This window comes from Carettochelys insculpta, chromosome 6 (genome assembly GCF_033958435.1).
Source record: "Carettochelys insculpta isolate YL-2023 chromosome 6, ASM3395843v1, whole genome shotgun sequence".
Classification (NCBI taxonomy): Eukaryota; Metazoa; Chordata; order Testudines; family Carettochelyidae; genus Carettochelys; species Carettochelys insculpta.
Genome location: NC_134142.1, coordinates 116,515,672 through 116,531,890, shown reverse-complemented (window position 1 = coordinate 116,531,890; position 16,219 = coordinate 116,515,672). Strand labels below are relative to the sequence as shown.

The 16,219-nt window shown below is 47.5% G+C and overlaps 2 protein-coding genes across 3 annotated transcripts in view; one reads left to right on the top strand and one right to left on the bottom strand.

The window, feature by feature from the left end:
* Nucleotides 1-5,770, bottom strand: part of IGHMBP2 (immunoglobulin mu DNA binding protein 2) — a 76,124-nt gene extending 70,354 nt beyond the window's left edge. Inside the window, exons 1-2 of the mRNA XM_074997937.1 lie at nucleotides 5,610-5,770; nucleotides 906-1,075 (exon numbers count right to left, since the gene is read on the bottom strand). Of these exons, the coding sequence (XP_074854038.1) occupies nucleotides 906-1,075; nucleotides 5,610-5,686 (247 nt within the window). The 5' untranslated portion in view covers nucleotides 5,687-5,770. The remainder of the gene's footprint in view (nucleotides 1-905; nucleotides 1,076-5,609) is intronic.
* The window catches only part of MRPL21 (mitochondrial ribosomal protein L21), a 29,305-nt gene continuing 18,846 nt past the window's right edge, over nucleotides 5,761-16,219 (top strand). Inside the window, exons 1-2 of one of the 2 annotated variants that reach the window (XM_074997939.1) lie at nucleotides 5,761-5,855; nucleotides 11,035-11,095. In XM_074997939.1, coding sequence (XP_074854040.1) covers nucleotides 5,795-5,855; nucleotides 11,035-11,095 — 122 coding nt within the window. In that variant the 5' untranslated portion in view covers nucleotides 5,761-5,794. Of the gene's footprint in view, nucleotides 5,856-10,675; nucleotides 10,785-11,034; nucleotides 11,096-16,219 lie in introns of those variants that run through there. The other variant, XM_074997938.1, reaches the window with a different exon arrangement.

Genomic DNA, 16,219 nt, shown 5'->3' with positions numbered 1-16,219 from the left:
ACTAACAGAAAAGTTTTGAGCATGAGCTTTCATGAGCACAGACTTCATCTGATGTAGTGAGTCTGTGCTCACGAAAGCTCATGCTCAAAACTTTTCTGTTAGTCTGTAAGGTGCCACATGACCATTCGTTGCTGTATGAGATAGGGAAGTACCTCTTCTCGAATACTGTACACAAGTCTTGTCTCCCATGTTTAAGAAAGAGGAGTTCATGCTGAGACAGGTGCAGAGAAGGGCTACTAGGATGATCAGAGAAACGGAGAACCTGACAGGAGATTTAAGCATCATGGCTTGTTTGGCCTAACAAAGCAAAGGAAGAGGAGAGATAAGATTGCTCTTTATAAATACATCATAAGGGTAAACACCAAGAAGGAGAGGAGTTATTTAAGAGTCATTGCTGGCACAAGAACAAATATATGTGAACTGGCCATCAACAAGATTAGATTTGAAATTATTTGAAAGATTCTGATCATGGAGGAGTGACATTCTGGATTAGCATTCCGAGGGGAGCAGTGGGAGCACAAAACCTCACTTGTTTCAAGACTCATCCTGATGAGCGTATGCAGGGTAATGGTATGATGAGGCTGCTTATAGTGAAATACAGCCTATCAATGACTGCTATTACCAAATATTTCCAACGGCTGGACACAGGAACTAAATGGGTAAAGTTCTGAATTACTTCACAATTCTTTTGTTTGGCATTCATGGCGTTTAAGTCTATGAGTCTACAATGGATTGGAAAGAAGCAACGCCCTTTTTCTCTAGATTCAGAGTATCATTTTTAGGTGTTTCTCATCTTTTAACCTCAATTGTTCAGCCTTTTCAGAAATGTAATAATGCAAAAACTATTAGAAAAATACATTAACCTTTCACTTTACGTCCTTACCATCAACAGAAATGTTACATACCAGGCCCAAAGCTGTTACAGGGTAGCTCTGCATCTGGATCGTATTTTCTAGGCTGAAATGTTACAAGCAGCCGTCCATAGAGCCCAGTTCTTTGACTGGCTACCTGCAGTTTGACCAAGCAGACCCCTTTGCGCTGGAGCTCTTTCAGAAAGACACTTTCCCTCCAGGCCCTGGAAAAAAAGCAAAAACAAAAAACACATGCACATACAGAGGCACTTCAATGGCTTGCAAGTAGATAGTACCAGTTCCCGTTTTCAAAAGCTAAAAGAGCAGATTAGTGCCTGTTCTACACTATGAGGTTAGGCCAGTGAGCCACATTATGCCAATTCTATTATGCATGTGTCTACATCATCAAGCCGCTTCCACCAGCCTTAAGGGCTTTTAAAGTGGACTTTTATACTCCATCTTGATGAAAGGAGTAGCACTAAATTTGACATTTCAGGGTTAAATGTGGGAGAAAGTAAACACAGTGCTATTCAACTGGATGTTCTTGGGACCTGAGATGCGTCCCACAGGGCCCTAGTGTGACTGCTTTGGCCATCATTTTCAACTCTGCAGCACTCCCAGGTACACAAGGAAAGACCCAGGAATTTCTGAATTTCATTGTGGTGAGCCAAGCAGCACACCTTACCATGAATGCCCAGGGTTGCAAATGAGCACCAGGATGGAGTGCATGGTTAGAAGAATCTGTGCTGGCAAAACACTGAAGCAACAGAAGAAATGCTGATATCGTAGCCAAAAATTGCACAGGGCATGGTGGAAAAAGGACACAGTAGGGAAAACTAACAGTGCTGTGTAAAAACACAGCAGCTTAGGCGAGCATAAGGGAAGACAAAGTAGGCAAGGAACAGGAGGGGTTCTATCCTGTTCTGGACATCCCACATTCAGTTAATGTCTGCAAGGGTTAAACCCACAGACAAAGGGTCCTTGACAGTCCCCAGGAAGTGGTCAAAAACCCATTTCACAGACATGGGAACAGGGCATAATGAAAGTTTGTGGGTGTCCTTAAGGGTGTGGGTGGGGAGGCATGGATCTCGAGAGTTGCTAGCTCCCTACAGGGGTGTTACAGAGACCTAGGAGAGCCAATTAATACAGAATTAATACAGAGTGCAGGTTTTTTAATTGAAAAGCAGGACCTTCCTGATGCAGCGTGTGTGAGACCAGGGCAGAGCTGGGAGATACAGGTTAAGCCAGGGCAAGACATGGAATTTCCAGCAATACCCATGCCTTGGGAGGGACTAAACTTGGAACCAAAGATCTGAGTAGAGCAGGGAATGTTTAGTTAGATACAATTGGTCTCGACACTGCACTCCACCAGAAACTTTCCCCCTTACTTTCACTGATATTAAGCAGCACACAGTGGGAAGTCACAATTATGGGAATATTGCTTTCACTGACATCTAACCTTAGTCAATAAACTTTGCCAGCTTCCCTTTAAACAGACAAAGGCTGGAAGTCACCCAGGTAAGTCTCCCAATCAGAGCCTGCCTCTGGCACTCCAGACCTTATCTCACACAACGCTCTGACCCCCACCACATAACCCCAACCTTCTTCCCCTCCTCCTGCAGCCATAGCACCTCACAGATCCTGCACCCCAATCTCCTGCCTGAGGTCACAATCCCCATCTTCACCCACGGTTGCAACCCCCGGTACCTCCTCCTGCATCCGAGACCCTTGATCCACATCACAACCACCTCCTTTACCTAAACTCCCGCCCAGACACCACAGCCCCTCCTGCATCACAATCCCTTGCTCCCGAGCTCTCTTCTGTACCTAACCTTCATCCCAGCCCATGCACTTCTCCTTTAATATAATGGAAGAGTGCAGCCCTTGACCACTTTCCAAATTCTTGGAGTGGCTCCCATAAACAAATACTACCAACCCCTGGTTTAGCAGGAAACAGTGGCATAGCTCTGGTCAGCATGACAGACCAGCACAGCAGCTTAACCATTGTCAATGTTTTACCAGGCCTCCTGGTGAGGACAGATTTGAAGGTGAATAATGAAATAACTCTGTGGATGGGTGAAGGTACAAAAGTGCTTGTTTGCATTTAAAGGGCATTTAAGAAGTAGACGAAGGAGACTGACATCATCGGCTGACTGGGTGGGCATTGACCATGAAGGTCCTTGAAAGTTAAGGGAAGCAGTTTATGTTTGATGTGATTGTCATGCCCTCCCCCAGCTTTATGAGAACTGTCTTATGAATATGCATAACTCAAAGATGCTTTAGGCAAAATGTATGATGGAGTATTTTTAAAGTTACAATCTGCTGTATGGGTATATTCTATTTCTATGTGGCTATGTCTACACTAGCCCAAAACTTCGAAATGGCCATGCAGAGGGCCATTTCGAAGTTTGCTAATGAAGCACTGAAATACATATTCAGTGCTCCATGAGCATGCGGGCGGCCGCGGCACTTCGAAATTGACGCGGCTCGCCGCCGTGTAGCTCCTCCCAACGGGACTCCTTTTCGAAAGGACCCGGGCTACTTCACAGTCCCCTTATTCCCATCTGCTCATAGGAATAATGGGACTTTGAAGTAGCCCGGGTCCTTTCGAAAAGGAGTCCCGTCGGGACGAGCTGCACGACGGCGAGCCGCGTCAATTTCGAAGTGCCGCGGCCGCCCGCATGCTAATGGAGCGCTGAATATGTATTTCAGTGCTTCATTAGTAAACTTCGAAATGGCCCTCTGCATGGCCATTTCGAAGTTTTGGGCTAGTGTAGACACGGCCTGTATGTATCATTTCTTGTATGTGACATTAGAAATATGAATTGTGGATCTGTTTAATAATTCTAGACAGGCTAACAAGGTCAATATATCTCCAGAGTGTTACTAATGGCATAGTGCTCAAGACAATGATTTATAAATGGGTTTGTTTTTCCTGTGAGCCCAAACTGTGGCTGATCCTACAAAGACATGTGGTCAGACCACTGATGAAAGAGCCTATTTTAGATCAGGTGCCTTTCTACTCAAGGTAAGAAAAGTTTGAACTGAAGACAAAGTTCAGTGAAGACAGAGGAGTATCCTTGATCTCATAGATATGGGGTTCCCCAAAAGGGTGAGGTGGAACTGTTTATATGGGATGGTGGGGGGACAGTGGGGACTCCTAGATTTCACAGACCTGAGAACAGGGCATAATAAAAGTTTGTGGGTGTCCTTACGGGTGGGGGTGAGGAGGCCTGGATCTTGAGAGTTGCTGGCTCCCTACAGGGGTGTTAGAAGAGTGGTGGTTTTCCTGGATCTTATAGAGAACTGTGAGGGTTGCTTGTGCCCTGCATGACTGTTGGATTTCCTGGGTCCCCACAGATGTATTGCTGGGGCATTGCTGAGGCAATGGGTTTTCTGGGCATCACAGGGGATGGTGAGGCTTGTTGGCTCCCTGCAAGGATGCTTCAGGAGTGCTGGGTTTCCCAGGTTTTGCAGAGGACAGAGGATTGTTGTCTCCCTGTAGGGGTACTATGGGGTGGCGGGGTTCCCAGGTCTTGCAGAGTATGGAGGGTTGTTGTCTCCCTGCAGGGGTATTATGAGGTGCAGGGTTTCCCAGGTCTCACAGAGGATGGAGGCTTGCTATCTCCCTTCATGGGTATTAATAGGTAGTGGGTTTCCCAGGTCTTGCGGAGGGTTGCTGGCTCCCTACAGGAGCGTTGTGGGGCAGTGGGTCCCACAGAAGAGCCTGCGGGTTGCTGGCTCCATGCAGGGGTGTCAGGGGGCAGTAGGTCCCATAGGAAAGCGTGCGGGTTGCTGGCTTCCTGCAGGGGTGTCAGGGGGCAGTAAGTCCCATAGGACAGCGTGAGGGTTGCTTGCTCCCTGCAGGGGTGTCAGGGGGCAGTGAGTCCCATAGGAAAGCGTGAGGGTTGCTGGCTCCCTGCAGGTGTGTCGGAGGCAGTGAGTCCCATAGGAAAGCGTGTGGGTTGCTGGCTCCCTGCAGGGGTGTCAGGGGACAGTTGGTCCCATAGGACAGCGTCCGGGTTGCTGGCTCCCTGCAGGGGTGTCGGGGGACAGTTGGTCCCATAGGACAGCGTGCGGGTTGCTGGCTCCCTGCAGGGGTGTCGGGGGACAGTTGGTCCCATAGGAAAGCGTGCGGGTTGCTGGCTCCCTGCAGGGGTGTCGGGGGGCAGTGAGTCCCATAGGACAGCGTGCGGGTTGCTGGCTCCCTGCAGGGGTGTCGGGGGACAGCGGGTCCCATAGGACAGCGTGCGGGTTGCTGGCTCCCTGCAGGGGTGTCGGGGGACAGTTGGTCCCATAGGACAGCGTCCGGGTTGCTGGCTCCCTGCAGGGGTGTCGGGGGACAGTTGGTCCCATAGGACAGCGTGCGGGTTGCTGGCTCCCTGCAGGGGTGTCGGGGGACAGTTGGTCCCATAGGACAGCGTGCGGGTTGCTGGCTCCCTGCAGGGGTGTCGGGGGACAGTTGGTCCCATAGGACAGCGTGCGGGTTGCTGGCTCCCTGCAGGGGTGTCGGGGGGCAGTGAGTCCCATAGGACAGCGTGCGGGTTGCTGGCTCCCCGCAGTGTGTTGCGCGGCGCGGGGTTCCTGGCTCGCGCAGAGGAGTGAGGGCTGCTGGCTCCCCGCAGGGTTTCCCAGCTCTCGCAGGCGATGGCAGCCGTTCCCGGGCCCCACAGATGGGGCTTGGGGAGGCCGCGGCTCTGGCCGGCCGGGGAGGGGGGCGCGGCTCGTTCCGGGGGCAGAGCAGGGCCCCGCCGGTACCTGGTCTCCGTGATCTCGGCCTCTCTCTCCTCCTGCAGCAGCTCCAGCTGCCGGGACACGAAGTCCGGCACGTCCATGGCGCCGGCGGCCTCTGGCAGCAGCTGCTCGGGCTGGGGCCGAGTTCCCGGCCGGCCCAGTGCACCCTCACTCCTGCCCCCCGCGCTTCCGGCTCCGGCGGCGGGAGGATGGCGGCGGCTTGCGGGCGGCTCCTGGGCGCCGCGCGGTGGAGGGCGGGGCCCGCGGCAGGTGAGAGCCGCCGGAGGGGGGAGACGGACGGGCTGGCAGGCCGGCCTGCCGGAGCTAACGGGGGTCGGCGGGTGCCCGGGCGGGGAAATGGGTCTGACGCTCTGGGTCCGGCGCCGAGCGGGGAAATGGGTTTGACACTCTGGGCCCGGCGTCGCCGGGGCTCGGGGGCTGGTGCCGGGCGCTGCTCCACGCTGGCGGCGGGGAGCTGGGGCCAGTGTGTGGGCGCAGCTCACTTGCCAGGGTTATCTGGGCGTGTTTCACTTAACTTTTTCCCGGCCGTGGCGTGGGCGCAGGCGGGGGTGCGCCCCAGTCCTGCCCTGCCTGCCGCACGTCATAACTGGGGCTACGTCTACACGGCCAGATAAATTCGAATTTAAGGCCGTTAGCGCGGTTGTACCAAGTGACTTTCCAATAGGTGTAAATACCATTAGCTCGATTTAGGGAGCGCTACTATCGATCGCATAACGTCACTGAAACCGGCTGGGTGTAGCCTCAAGTTCAAACTTAATAGTTCAGGTGAAGGCTGGGGCGGGGGGAAGTGCCATGTCTTCGAATGGAATTCATTGGTGTCCAGAGGCCGAGTGGTGCTGCTGCGCCTGGCTCCCCTCTCTGGTGAGTTTAGGTGCAGCAGTACTGGTCAGTTTCCCGGCTCCCTCAAGCTGCAGGGATCCAGGCAGCAGGGTGAGTGCTGCTGGTGGGGAGGGTGCAGAATGCAGGGCTGAGGGAACTGTGGGATAGGTTCCCCACAGTGCACAGCTGCAACAGTCCATGTTCGGCCTTTCAGTGTGGCGGCACTAACTGGACTCTGTAGGTAAGTGATGAGACTCAAAATCAAATTTACAAACCCCAGCATTATAAAATTAGATTTAATAAAATAGAATTTATCTGGTAGTGTAGACATAGCCTTAGTCTCCCATAGGGTGTAATGGGTCAGTTTAGTTCTGGGGTCAAAATCTGGTCTGTGGACCCAGTTCATATAATTGTCTGGCCCACTGCGGGTCCTAGCAATTGTGGCTGTAGAAGTGTCTGAGGCTCTTTGGTTCACAGAATCCCAGGGCTGGAAGGGACCTCAGGAGGTCATAAAGTCCAGCCCCCTGCCCAAAGCAGAACCAAGCCCAAGTAAATTCTCCCAGCCAGGACTTTGTCAAGCTTGGACTTAAATACCTCTAAGGATGGAGAGTCCACCACCTCCCTAGGTAACCCATTCCAGTATTTCACCACTCTCCTGGTGAAATAGTTTTTCCTAATATCCAACCTACACCTCCCTGTCTGTAACTTGAGGCCATTGCTCCTTGTTCTGCCTTCCATCACTACTGAGAAGAGCCTCTTGCCATCCTCTTCAGAGCCCCACTTCAGGAAGTTGAAGGTTGCTATCAAATCGCCTCTCGTTCTTTTACTTCATGATCTTTGGTTTACTAAAAGTCCCATGGTGCAGCATACGGTTACCATACTTGAACTTCGAAAAAGAGGACACCTCTGAGAAGGAGTGTGTCTGTATCAGTATCTATAATGAGAGACGGTAGATACCGATAAGTGTGATTATCTGAATAAGTTGGCTCTCAAGCCAGATCTACATTTAGTTTGTGCTACCAGTTGGTTAGAATAGTAATCAAATACAGAGCTCACAGTCTAGAATGGTTAGGCTTATTCATTTGTAATGGGTCCCTTCCAGACAGATATTTATTGCACTCTGAAGGGTGAAGGAAGAAGGCAGAGCAGCTGCTTAAAGGAGCTGTGCAAACAAAAAACATCCAAGACAGCTTCTTTTAGCTAAACAAAAAACATCCAAGACAGCTTCTTTTTTTCCTAATAAAGTTCAATTACTGTTTTTCTTATTTGCTAGCCCAGTTTTCCAGGATTAGGCCCTTCCCATTAGTTAGCAATGTGCAGGTCTAGTTCCTTTCTGAAGAAAATCTCTCAAATGGGGTGGGTGCAAAAATGTAATGAAAAAGATAATCTTACATTAGAAAACAACCCTTCCATGAAGGGATTTTCATTAATTTGTCTGGCTATTTGGTCATAGTAATGGTAATTCTCCATTCCACTCTCCCTTTGTTGCAATCCACATTTAGAATCTTATAGCTGATGCTCTCGCTATAGTAGTTTTTGTATGCTGTGTAAGAGTAATCCTGTCTTCTTCTGCTCCATTGGGATATTGCACATTATGGAGAAGTTCTTGATTTATTTATTATGTACTGTGTCTTGTTTCTGTCTCTAGCTTGGTGATATTTTTCCAAGCAATGCTGAAATTGACACAGCTTGTACTTCCTCATTACATTACCAGGGACTGAGGCCTGGTCCATGCTAGGACATTAGCTCAAACCTAGCTGAATTAAATCGATTTTCTAAGCAATTAGTCCACATTACTGGATCTGTTCTGCTGACTTTAAGGGCTCTAAAGGTTGATTTTGGTACTCCTGCCTTTCACAAAGAGTAACACCAAATTCAACCTTGCATGGTTTACCTTAGTGTAGTGCAGGTGGAGCACTGTGAAATTCAACTTCCTTGGTCTCCTGGAGGTGTTCCACCGTGCTCTAATATGACCACTCTGTCCTGCACTTTCAGCTCCACTGCTCTCCAGGTGTACAGGAAATGGCCCAGGAGAGTTTGAAGTTCATTTCCTGTTTGGCCAGCATGGCAAGTGGAACAGGCAGGCAGCATACCTCAGCATCACATCTGGCCATGAATTACCAGGGTTGCAGAGGTCCGCTTGCAGGAGCTCCATGACCTTATTGCTGCGTGGGAGAAATAGGGGAATGAAGCTGCACTTGCAGAACTATAGAGCAGCAAGAGAAATGCAGACATCTGTGCCAAGATCTCACAGGACATGGTGGAAAAAGGATACACTAGGGACATTTGTCAGTGCCACGTGAAAATAAAGGTGCTCAGGTGAGCGTGCAAGAAGATAAATCATAGAACACTAGAACTGGAAGAGACCTTGAGAGGTCATCGAATTCAGTGCTCTGCCCTCACGGCAGGGCCAAGTACCATCTACACTAGAGGTTGGCAAGCTGTGGCTCTTTCAGAAATAATTTGTGGCTCTGGACACTGGCATCATTGGCTCCTCTGTGGCTTCTTGCCCTCCCACTGCTGAAACAGTAGAATTCAATTTAATTGGCTTAACGGCCAGCAGGGCAACAGGAGGGATCCTGTCATTAAATCCCTTAGGGATTTCGGCGTTTGCGGGGCCGTTTTGAAAAGGGCCCCATGTAGATGAGCTACACATGATTGAAATGCGACGCTTTTGAAGTGCCATGGCTGGCAGCATGCTAATGAGGTATTGAATATTCATTTTAGCACCTCATTAGTATTCTCCGATTTGGCCATTAGCATGGTGCAGCAAACAGAGTTCCTGAGGTGCCTGGTAGAGGAACGCAGAGGGTTCCTGGTAGAGGAACGCAGAGCCCCATTCCAGCCCATGGGGAACCACATGCCCTCCAGACTATGTTCCATTCTTTCTCCCTGAGGGCCCAGAATGCAGAGGAGGAGGAGGAAGTAAAGGGCAGCTTTCCACTCAACTGTTTAGGGACATGTCCCAAAACAGAAGGCTGACGTACCAACAGCTGTGATTGCAAAACACCTCTTGCCGTTGCTCATCCCCCTCAAAGCTCCTGCCAGGAACTCCTTTACTCTCTGCTTAATTTTGTTCACTAAATAAAAAGGAATAACCTCTCAACAGCAGTGTCTTTACTGCTTATGTTGCACCAGTGGGGCCAGGAGTTCTACAGGGTTTACAGGTCAGTACACATCATATAGGGGGCACCTCCTTAACAGCAATAGACATGACTATCATGTCGCAGTCTGGTCATTCATAAGGCTGTTTTTCAAAGGCTCCCTGATTAGCAGTTCCTCTCGCTGTGATCAGCCAGACACCAGAACAGTAAGGAAAGCACAATTTGTGGCCAGATGATCTGCCTCAGCCTTCCAGACTGTCATGAAAATGTTATCGTTGCTCTCATAAATTGTGGAGCACACAGCTGGCTGCCACCATGAGGGCAATGTTACTTTTGCTGAGGTCTAACCAAGTCAGGCTCCTGAACGTGGTTTTTAAACATCCATTCTGCACCTTTCTGAACAGACCAGAGTTGCTAAAGATGTGCACATCTTGCATGTTTCCCAACCATCCCATGTTGATGTCAGTGAAATGACCCTTGTGATCCACCAATGCCTACAACATGATGGAGAAGTAGCCCTTGTTATTTATGTACTTTGTGGCAAAGTGGTCTAGTGCTAAGATAGGGATGTGTGTTCCATCTATCTTCCTGCCACCATTAGGGAACCCCTCGTGGCAAATCCATCCACTAAGTACTGTACATTTCCCAGAGTCACTGCCCTTCGTAGTATAAGGCTATTGATTGCCTTGGCTACCTGGATCACAGCAGCTCCCATTGTAAATTTGCCCATTCTGAATTAACTGTCCACTGACTGGTAGCTGTTTGGTGTTGTAAGTTTCCGCAGAGCTATTGCTGCACACTTCTGAACTGTCAGAGCAGGTCTCATTCTGGTATTGTTGCGCTTCAAAGCAGGGAAAAGCAATTCGCAAAGTTCCATGAAAGTGGCCTTACACGTGCAAAAGTTTTGTAGCCACTGCTGATCATTCCATACCTGCAAAACAATGTGGTCCCACCAGTCTGAGCTTGTTTTATGGCACTAGAACCGATTTTCCTGTATGTACACAGCATCGCTCTTCTCCAGTGTTTCACGTGTGTATATCTGCATCCTCCTCAGAGGCTTTTTTGCACTGAAGGCTGCTGCTTAGGCTCTGCGCATACCCTGGTACAATGTGTGAGGCGTATACAATGCTTGCCACTACAGTTTGAAGCTGGACAGTGACCATGCTAGCTTTGCAATGGCATCTGTATGGATACCCCAGTGAAAAAGGATGTGAAAACACTGTTTGCTATTGCTTCCCAGCGGGAGGGGGAGGAGGTAAGTGTACTATGGATGCTGACAAAACATACCCAGAGCCACCTGCAGCACTGTTTTTGTCTGGTCAGACAGTGGGAGCTTAACCCAAAATGCAAGGGGGTAGGAAGAACTATGGGATAGGTATCCACATTGCACTGCTGACAGTTGAAGCTGCCCGCCCTACTTGGGCTGTACTCTGTCGACCTCATATGTCACTGGGAATGTAAGTGTTATTGTTTATTTTTAATTCTCTTTCCTCTTTTCTTTTTAGCATCTCTATTGTGGTCTACAGTTCGCAGCCAGAGCTCTCAGAGCACTTCACTACAACAAGGGTAAGGTCAGCGTGTTACTCTGCTTCCCTCTGAAATACTGACCCTCCTTCCCTCCTCGCTTTTATTGTCTTGTAAAGCCCTCCCTTCCAATGATGCAGTATAGAGGTAACTGAGCAAGGCATGGTGCTGCTTCAGTCAGTGCCATTCCTTATGTTAGCCAGAAGAGGCCACTAAAGAAACAGAAAATTACTCTGTGCTGGAGCCTGGAATACATGACCTAGTAATTATTTTATGTCCCTGATCTGCACAGTTCTAAACAAGGGTGCTCAAGAGAGAGTTTTTAATTTGTTCCTGCATCATAGAAAAAGACACTGTCATTAAGCTGTGGAGCCAGCCCAAAAAGGCCTGGTTCTGGAGATTTTTTTGATAATATTTGGTTAGTGTTTCTAGTAAATGAAGGCACTTTAAAGAGCACTAGTGGACATTGCCAAGTAAATTGAACATAACTCCCCAACTATTCATTTTGCCCTGATTTACTAGTGTGTAGCATTCCCCTTGCATTTGAAAATATTTGCTTGTAATTTACATATCATTTGCAAGCTGGGGAAACTACTGCAGGAAAGTACTTAAATGGAGCTCTCAGGAAGTTCTGTGCTCCGTTTATTTCAGGGACAATTTTATTGTAGTCGCATGGTTCCTAGTGCTTTGAGGTTTCAGAAGCCAGTGCTTTCTGACCATCCCATCTGAGACATTACGTGTTCAAAAGAGCAGATCATACTGAATCAGACCATTTTCTGTAAATGTCTTTGCAGTGTCCTTGGTTGTTAGTTCATTAAGAATAACTATTTTAATTGGTAAGGGGGATTTTAACTGTCTCTCTCTTTAATTTAAAGCATCCTGGAACTGTTAGGATACCCTTAGACACTGGACTATACAGAACCATTCTTGATGGCAGCTATGTTTTAGTTTTAGAGTATTTACAGGAGATGGTGAGCTTTCTGCTCCATGAGGGGGCTTGCATAGCAAAACACAAAGCTGCTGTGGGGTGTGGAAATGGGACTTAGTTCTGTTCCTACTGCCAGTGACACAGTACGATTTTGTATAGTTCACATAATCTCTCTGTGGCAGTTTCACCTTCTGCAAAGTGGATATGCTAGTGTGCTTGTCTTCTCTTGTAAAGCTCTTTGGGATCTCTGGGTGCAAAGCATAGGTGCTCCAGGGCTGGAGCACCCACAGGGAAAAATAATTGGCTTCTGAGCATCCATCAGCAGACAAACTGCGCCCCAACATCCTGTACACTTCTCATCTGCTAGTGAGCCCAACTATCAACTCCTCCCCCACTGTCCCAGTGCTTCTGGAGCTCCATGAATAGCTGATTTGTAGCATTCAGGAAGCTGCTGGAGGGCTGGGGAGGAGGTAGGGAAGAGCGGGGAAGGAGTGAGAGCTTGGGGGAAGGGCTAGAATGGGGTGGGGCAAAGTGGAGGTGGTTCTTGGGGGGGGGAAAGGGTCTTATGGGGCAGATCGGGGTGGGGCTTGGGTGAAGGCATGAAATTGGGGCAGGGCCTGCGGTACAGGTAGGATCTATTGAGCACTTCCTAGAGAGAGGGGAGTATTGTCTGTTAGACTAATCATGCTTTTCTCTCTGTTGTTCCATGGAACAAAATAAATATATATAAATAAAAAAAAGTCATGAAGCACAGGTGTTTGCTGGTAATCCAGCAAAGAGTAGTCATTTTTTCCACTTAGAATCACTTTTCATAGATTATAAGACCAGAATGGATCATTGTGATCGTTTAGTCTGACATCCATTTTACATCATATAGACATTTTCATCTTGTAATTAAAACTGTCTTTCACAGTTTTCACGTTGGAATATTGGAGCAGTTTTAATTGCTGTTCACCCTCTGATGTTTATAGCAAATAAGTATACTCACCAGTGACGTCTTAGTTCCTTGTATGTCAGCCCTACTCTGGCCCAGCAAACCAGATGATATATAGTTTACATACTGTTAGTTGAATAGGGCTTTTCGGGTAATGGATTCTTTTCAATGTTGGAGCAAAGAATCCCGCACAGTGACAGTCTTGAGCGAAGCAGAGAAGATTCACTCATATTGCTGATGGGAAAACACTGATAGATGCCAGCTTAAATATCTTTGATAGCTTCCATTCATCAGTGTTACAGCAGTAGCAGAGGATTTGCTGCCATTCATTGCATCCCCAGGATACTCTTTTAATTAGAGCTGTCACTGTATTCAGAATTTTGACATTTCCAGTAGGTAATGTAAGCAACTCCTAAAAGTAGAAAGTAAATCAGCCTGCTGGGAGAACTCATTCTGTGCAGAAATTGGCAGACAAGTGCTCAGGAAGTTTGAGCTCTGAGAACATCAGTGAATGTCAATACTGAGTGCCCTTATGGAGAACCTGTTGTTGGGGAAAGAGAGCCCAGTGGTTTGAGCAGTGTGCTGCTAAACTCAGGGTTGTGAGTTTAGTTCTTGAGGAGGGCCATTTAGGGATCTGGGCAAATAGAATAATAATAATTTTAAAAAAAACTGTCAGGGACAGTGGTAGGTCCTCCTGTGAGTTCAGGGGCTGGACTCAGTGACGTTTCAAGCTCCCTTACAGTTCTATGAGATAGGTATATGTACCAGGTGGCATCCAAGATGTAATGCTCCATTCTTCCTGTTAGTTGGATTCCCAAGGAGATTCCTCAGGAAAGAACTTCTAGCATGCGGAAGCCCTTGCTGCGGTCAGGAGGTACTTCAGAAGCAAGCTTTGTTGAAGGAATTTGGAGCACAGCTATAAGAAATGCAGAAAAGGAATGTCAAAGATTTAAGCTGGAACACTGAACATAATTTGCTGGACTCCATTCCCTACAAATCTGTGTAAAACACAAAACAAATAACAAAATGCAGTTATATGGCTGAATATATGAAGCAATAGCATGCCAGCTCACTAAGAACTGATACCTTTTCATCCCCAAAATGTTAGCAATGGTCTGTGAGCTGAATCTGGAAGCCAGTCATTCAGACAAGACACACCATCTCACAGGGAATGTTTATACAGCAAAGAGAAACCTACGTCTGGACCAAGGCTAGAGTCTGGACTCTGGAACCCTCCCACCCCACAGGGTTCGAGAGTCTGGGTTCAAGCCCAAGCCAGGAAGTCTACGCAATAGTGAAACTGCCCTGCAGCCAGAGCCCGAATCAAACCACAGCTACATGGCTGGGTATGTGAAGCAGTGGTGTGCCAGCCATAGGTGTCAAGGTGCCATGTAGATCTATCCACAAGTCAGTTTACCTCAAACACCAAAGCAATATGGGACATAACAAACAACTCAGTGGCACTTACTGGGGATAGCTAGTGCAAAGTTTGTGAATAGTTACAAAGAAATCTCACAAAACTGAGCATCAAAATAGCTAGTGAAATTCAGTGTTGATAAATGCAAAGTAATGCACATTGGAAAATATAATCCCCAAAATGCATACAAAATGATAGGATCTGAGTTAGCTGTTACTGCTCAAGAAAGAGATCTTGAAGTCATTGTGGATAGTTCTCTGAAAAGAACTATCTACTCAGTGTGCAGCAGCAACCAAACAAGCTAACAATGTTTGGAACCATTAGGCAAGGAATAGATAATAAGACAGAAAATATAGTACTGCTATGTACAGGTTGAACCTCTCTAGCCCAGCACCTTCGGGACTTGACCAGTGCCAAATGAGAGAATTTGCAAAATGACAGGAGGTGAGTATTGTTTAGCAATATTACCCACACTTCCACTGCTTACTTGTCTCTCAGAAGTCATTTAGGGGTAAATTACAGCTAAATAACAGCATAGAACACTGAGAGATGGCACAGGTTGCTGTAAACAAACTTTATAGGCCCACAGGAAATTGGGCCACACCACGAGAAATGGTTGTCTGGCTAGATAAAATCATGTCAGATCATGGATGTTGCCAGACAAGTGAGCTCCAGCCTAGAGAGGTACAACATGTAAATGCATGGTATGCTTACGTATTGAATAACATAAGAATAGGATGTATTAGAATTGGAAAGGTACAGAATTAGAATTAGAAAAGGTGCAGAAAAAGGTAACACATATGGAACAGATTCCATATGAGGAAAGATGAAAAAGACTAAGACTTTTCATCTTGGAAAAGGCCAAATAAGATGTGCTGGAAGTCTCTAAAATTGACTGCTGTGGAGAAAGTAAATAAGGAAGTGTTACTTAGTCTTTACATAGTACAAAACAGGAGTCATCCAGTGAAATTATTAGGAAGCAAGTTTAAAACAAACAAAAGGAAGAAATGCTTTGCACAATGCATAGTCAGACTTCAGAACGCCTTTCCAGGAGACGTAAAGCCCAAAACTAGAACAGGGTTCAAAAAAGAACCAAATAAGTTCATAGAGGGCAAATCCATTCTGTGAGCCCCAATGGTCAGACGTGCAACCCCATACTTTGGGGTTCCCAAGCTTCTGTTTACCAGAAACTGGGAATGGACAACAGGGGATGGGTCACTCAGTGATCGCCTGCTCTGTTCATTGCCTCTGCAGTGTGTGGTTTTGGCCATTGTCAGAGGACGGGACATTGGGTTAAATGACCATTGATCTGATCCAGTAAGCTGTTCTTACATTATTCACAGATAGGCTCTTGGGCTGAATAAAATCTCTTGGCTCAAATATTGCAATTTTGCAGAAGTTTCCAAGGGGTGTGTTAGCAGCCATCAGTATCTGCATTCAAGACATGCAGATGGAAGTTTAAAAAAACCCAGCTTCATGAACTTGCGTAGAGAGCCCCACTGTGCTTCTCAAGCCCCTCACTAAACTACCAATTTAGCAGCGAAGAGCTTTTGTAAGTAGTCTGCCTAGAGAAGGACAAATAACATGCATGAATGATTAATCTCCAGTCCCCTGAGGCTGATGTAGGGGCATTATTTTACTTAGACTTCATATTCTGTCTAAGCCTGAGACTACGCTGGGTTATTTTCTGAAATGGTCCCCACCATCATTAACAGCAGTGCAGCCATTGGTGAGGGAGAGTTCTAGTGCACACAATGCCACAGAGGGCTTACCAGCATTTTAAGTAACCTGGGCCTGCTTCTGCTCCCACTGAAGTCAATGGCAGTGGGGGTGGGAGGCACATGCCTCATGTCAGCTACACAACACAGTGATAAAACCACTGGTGGT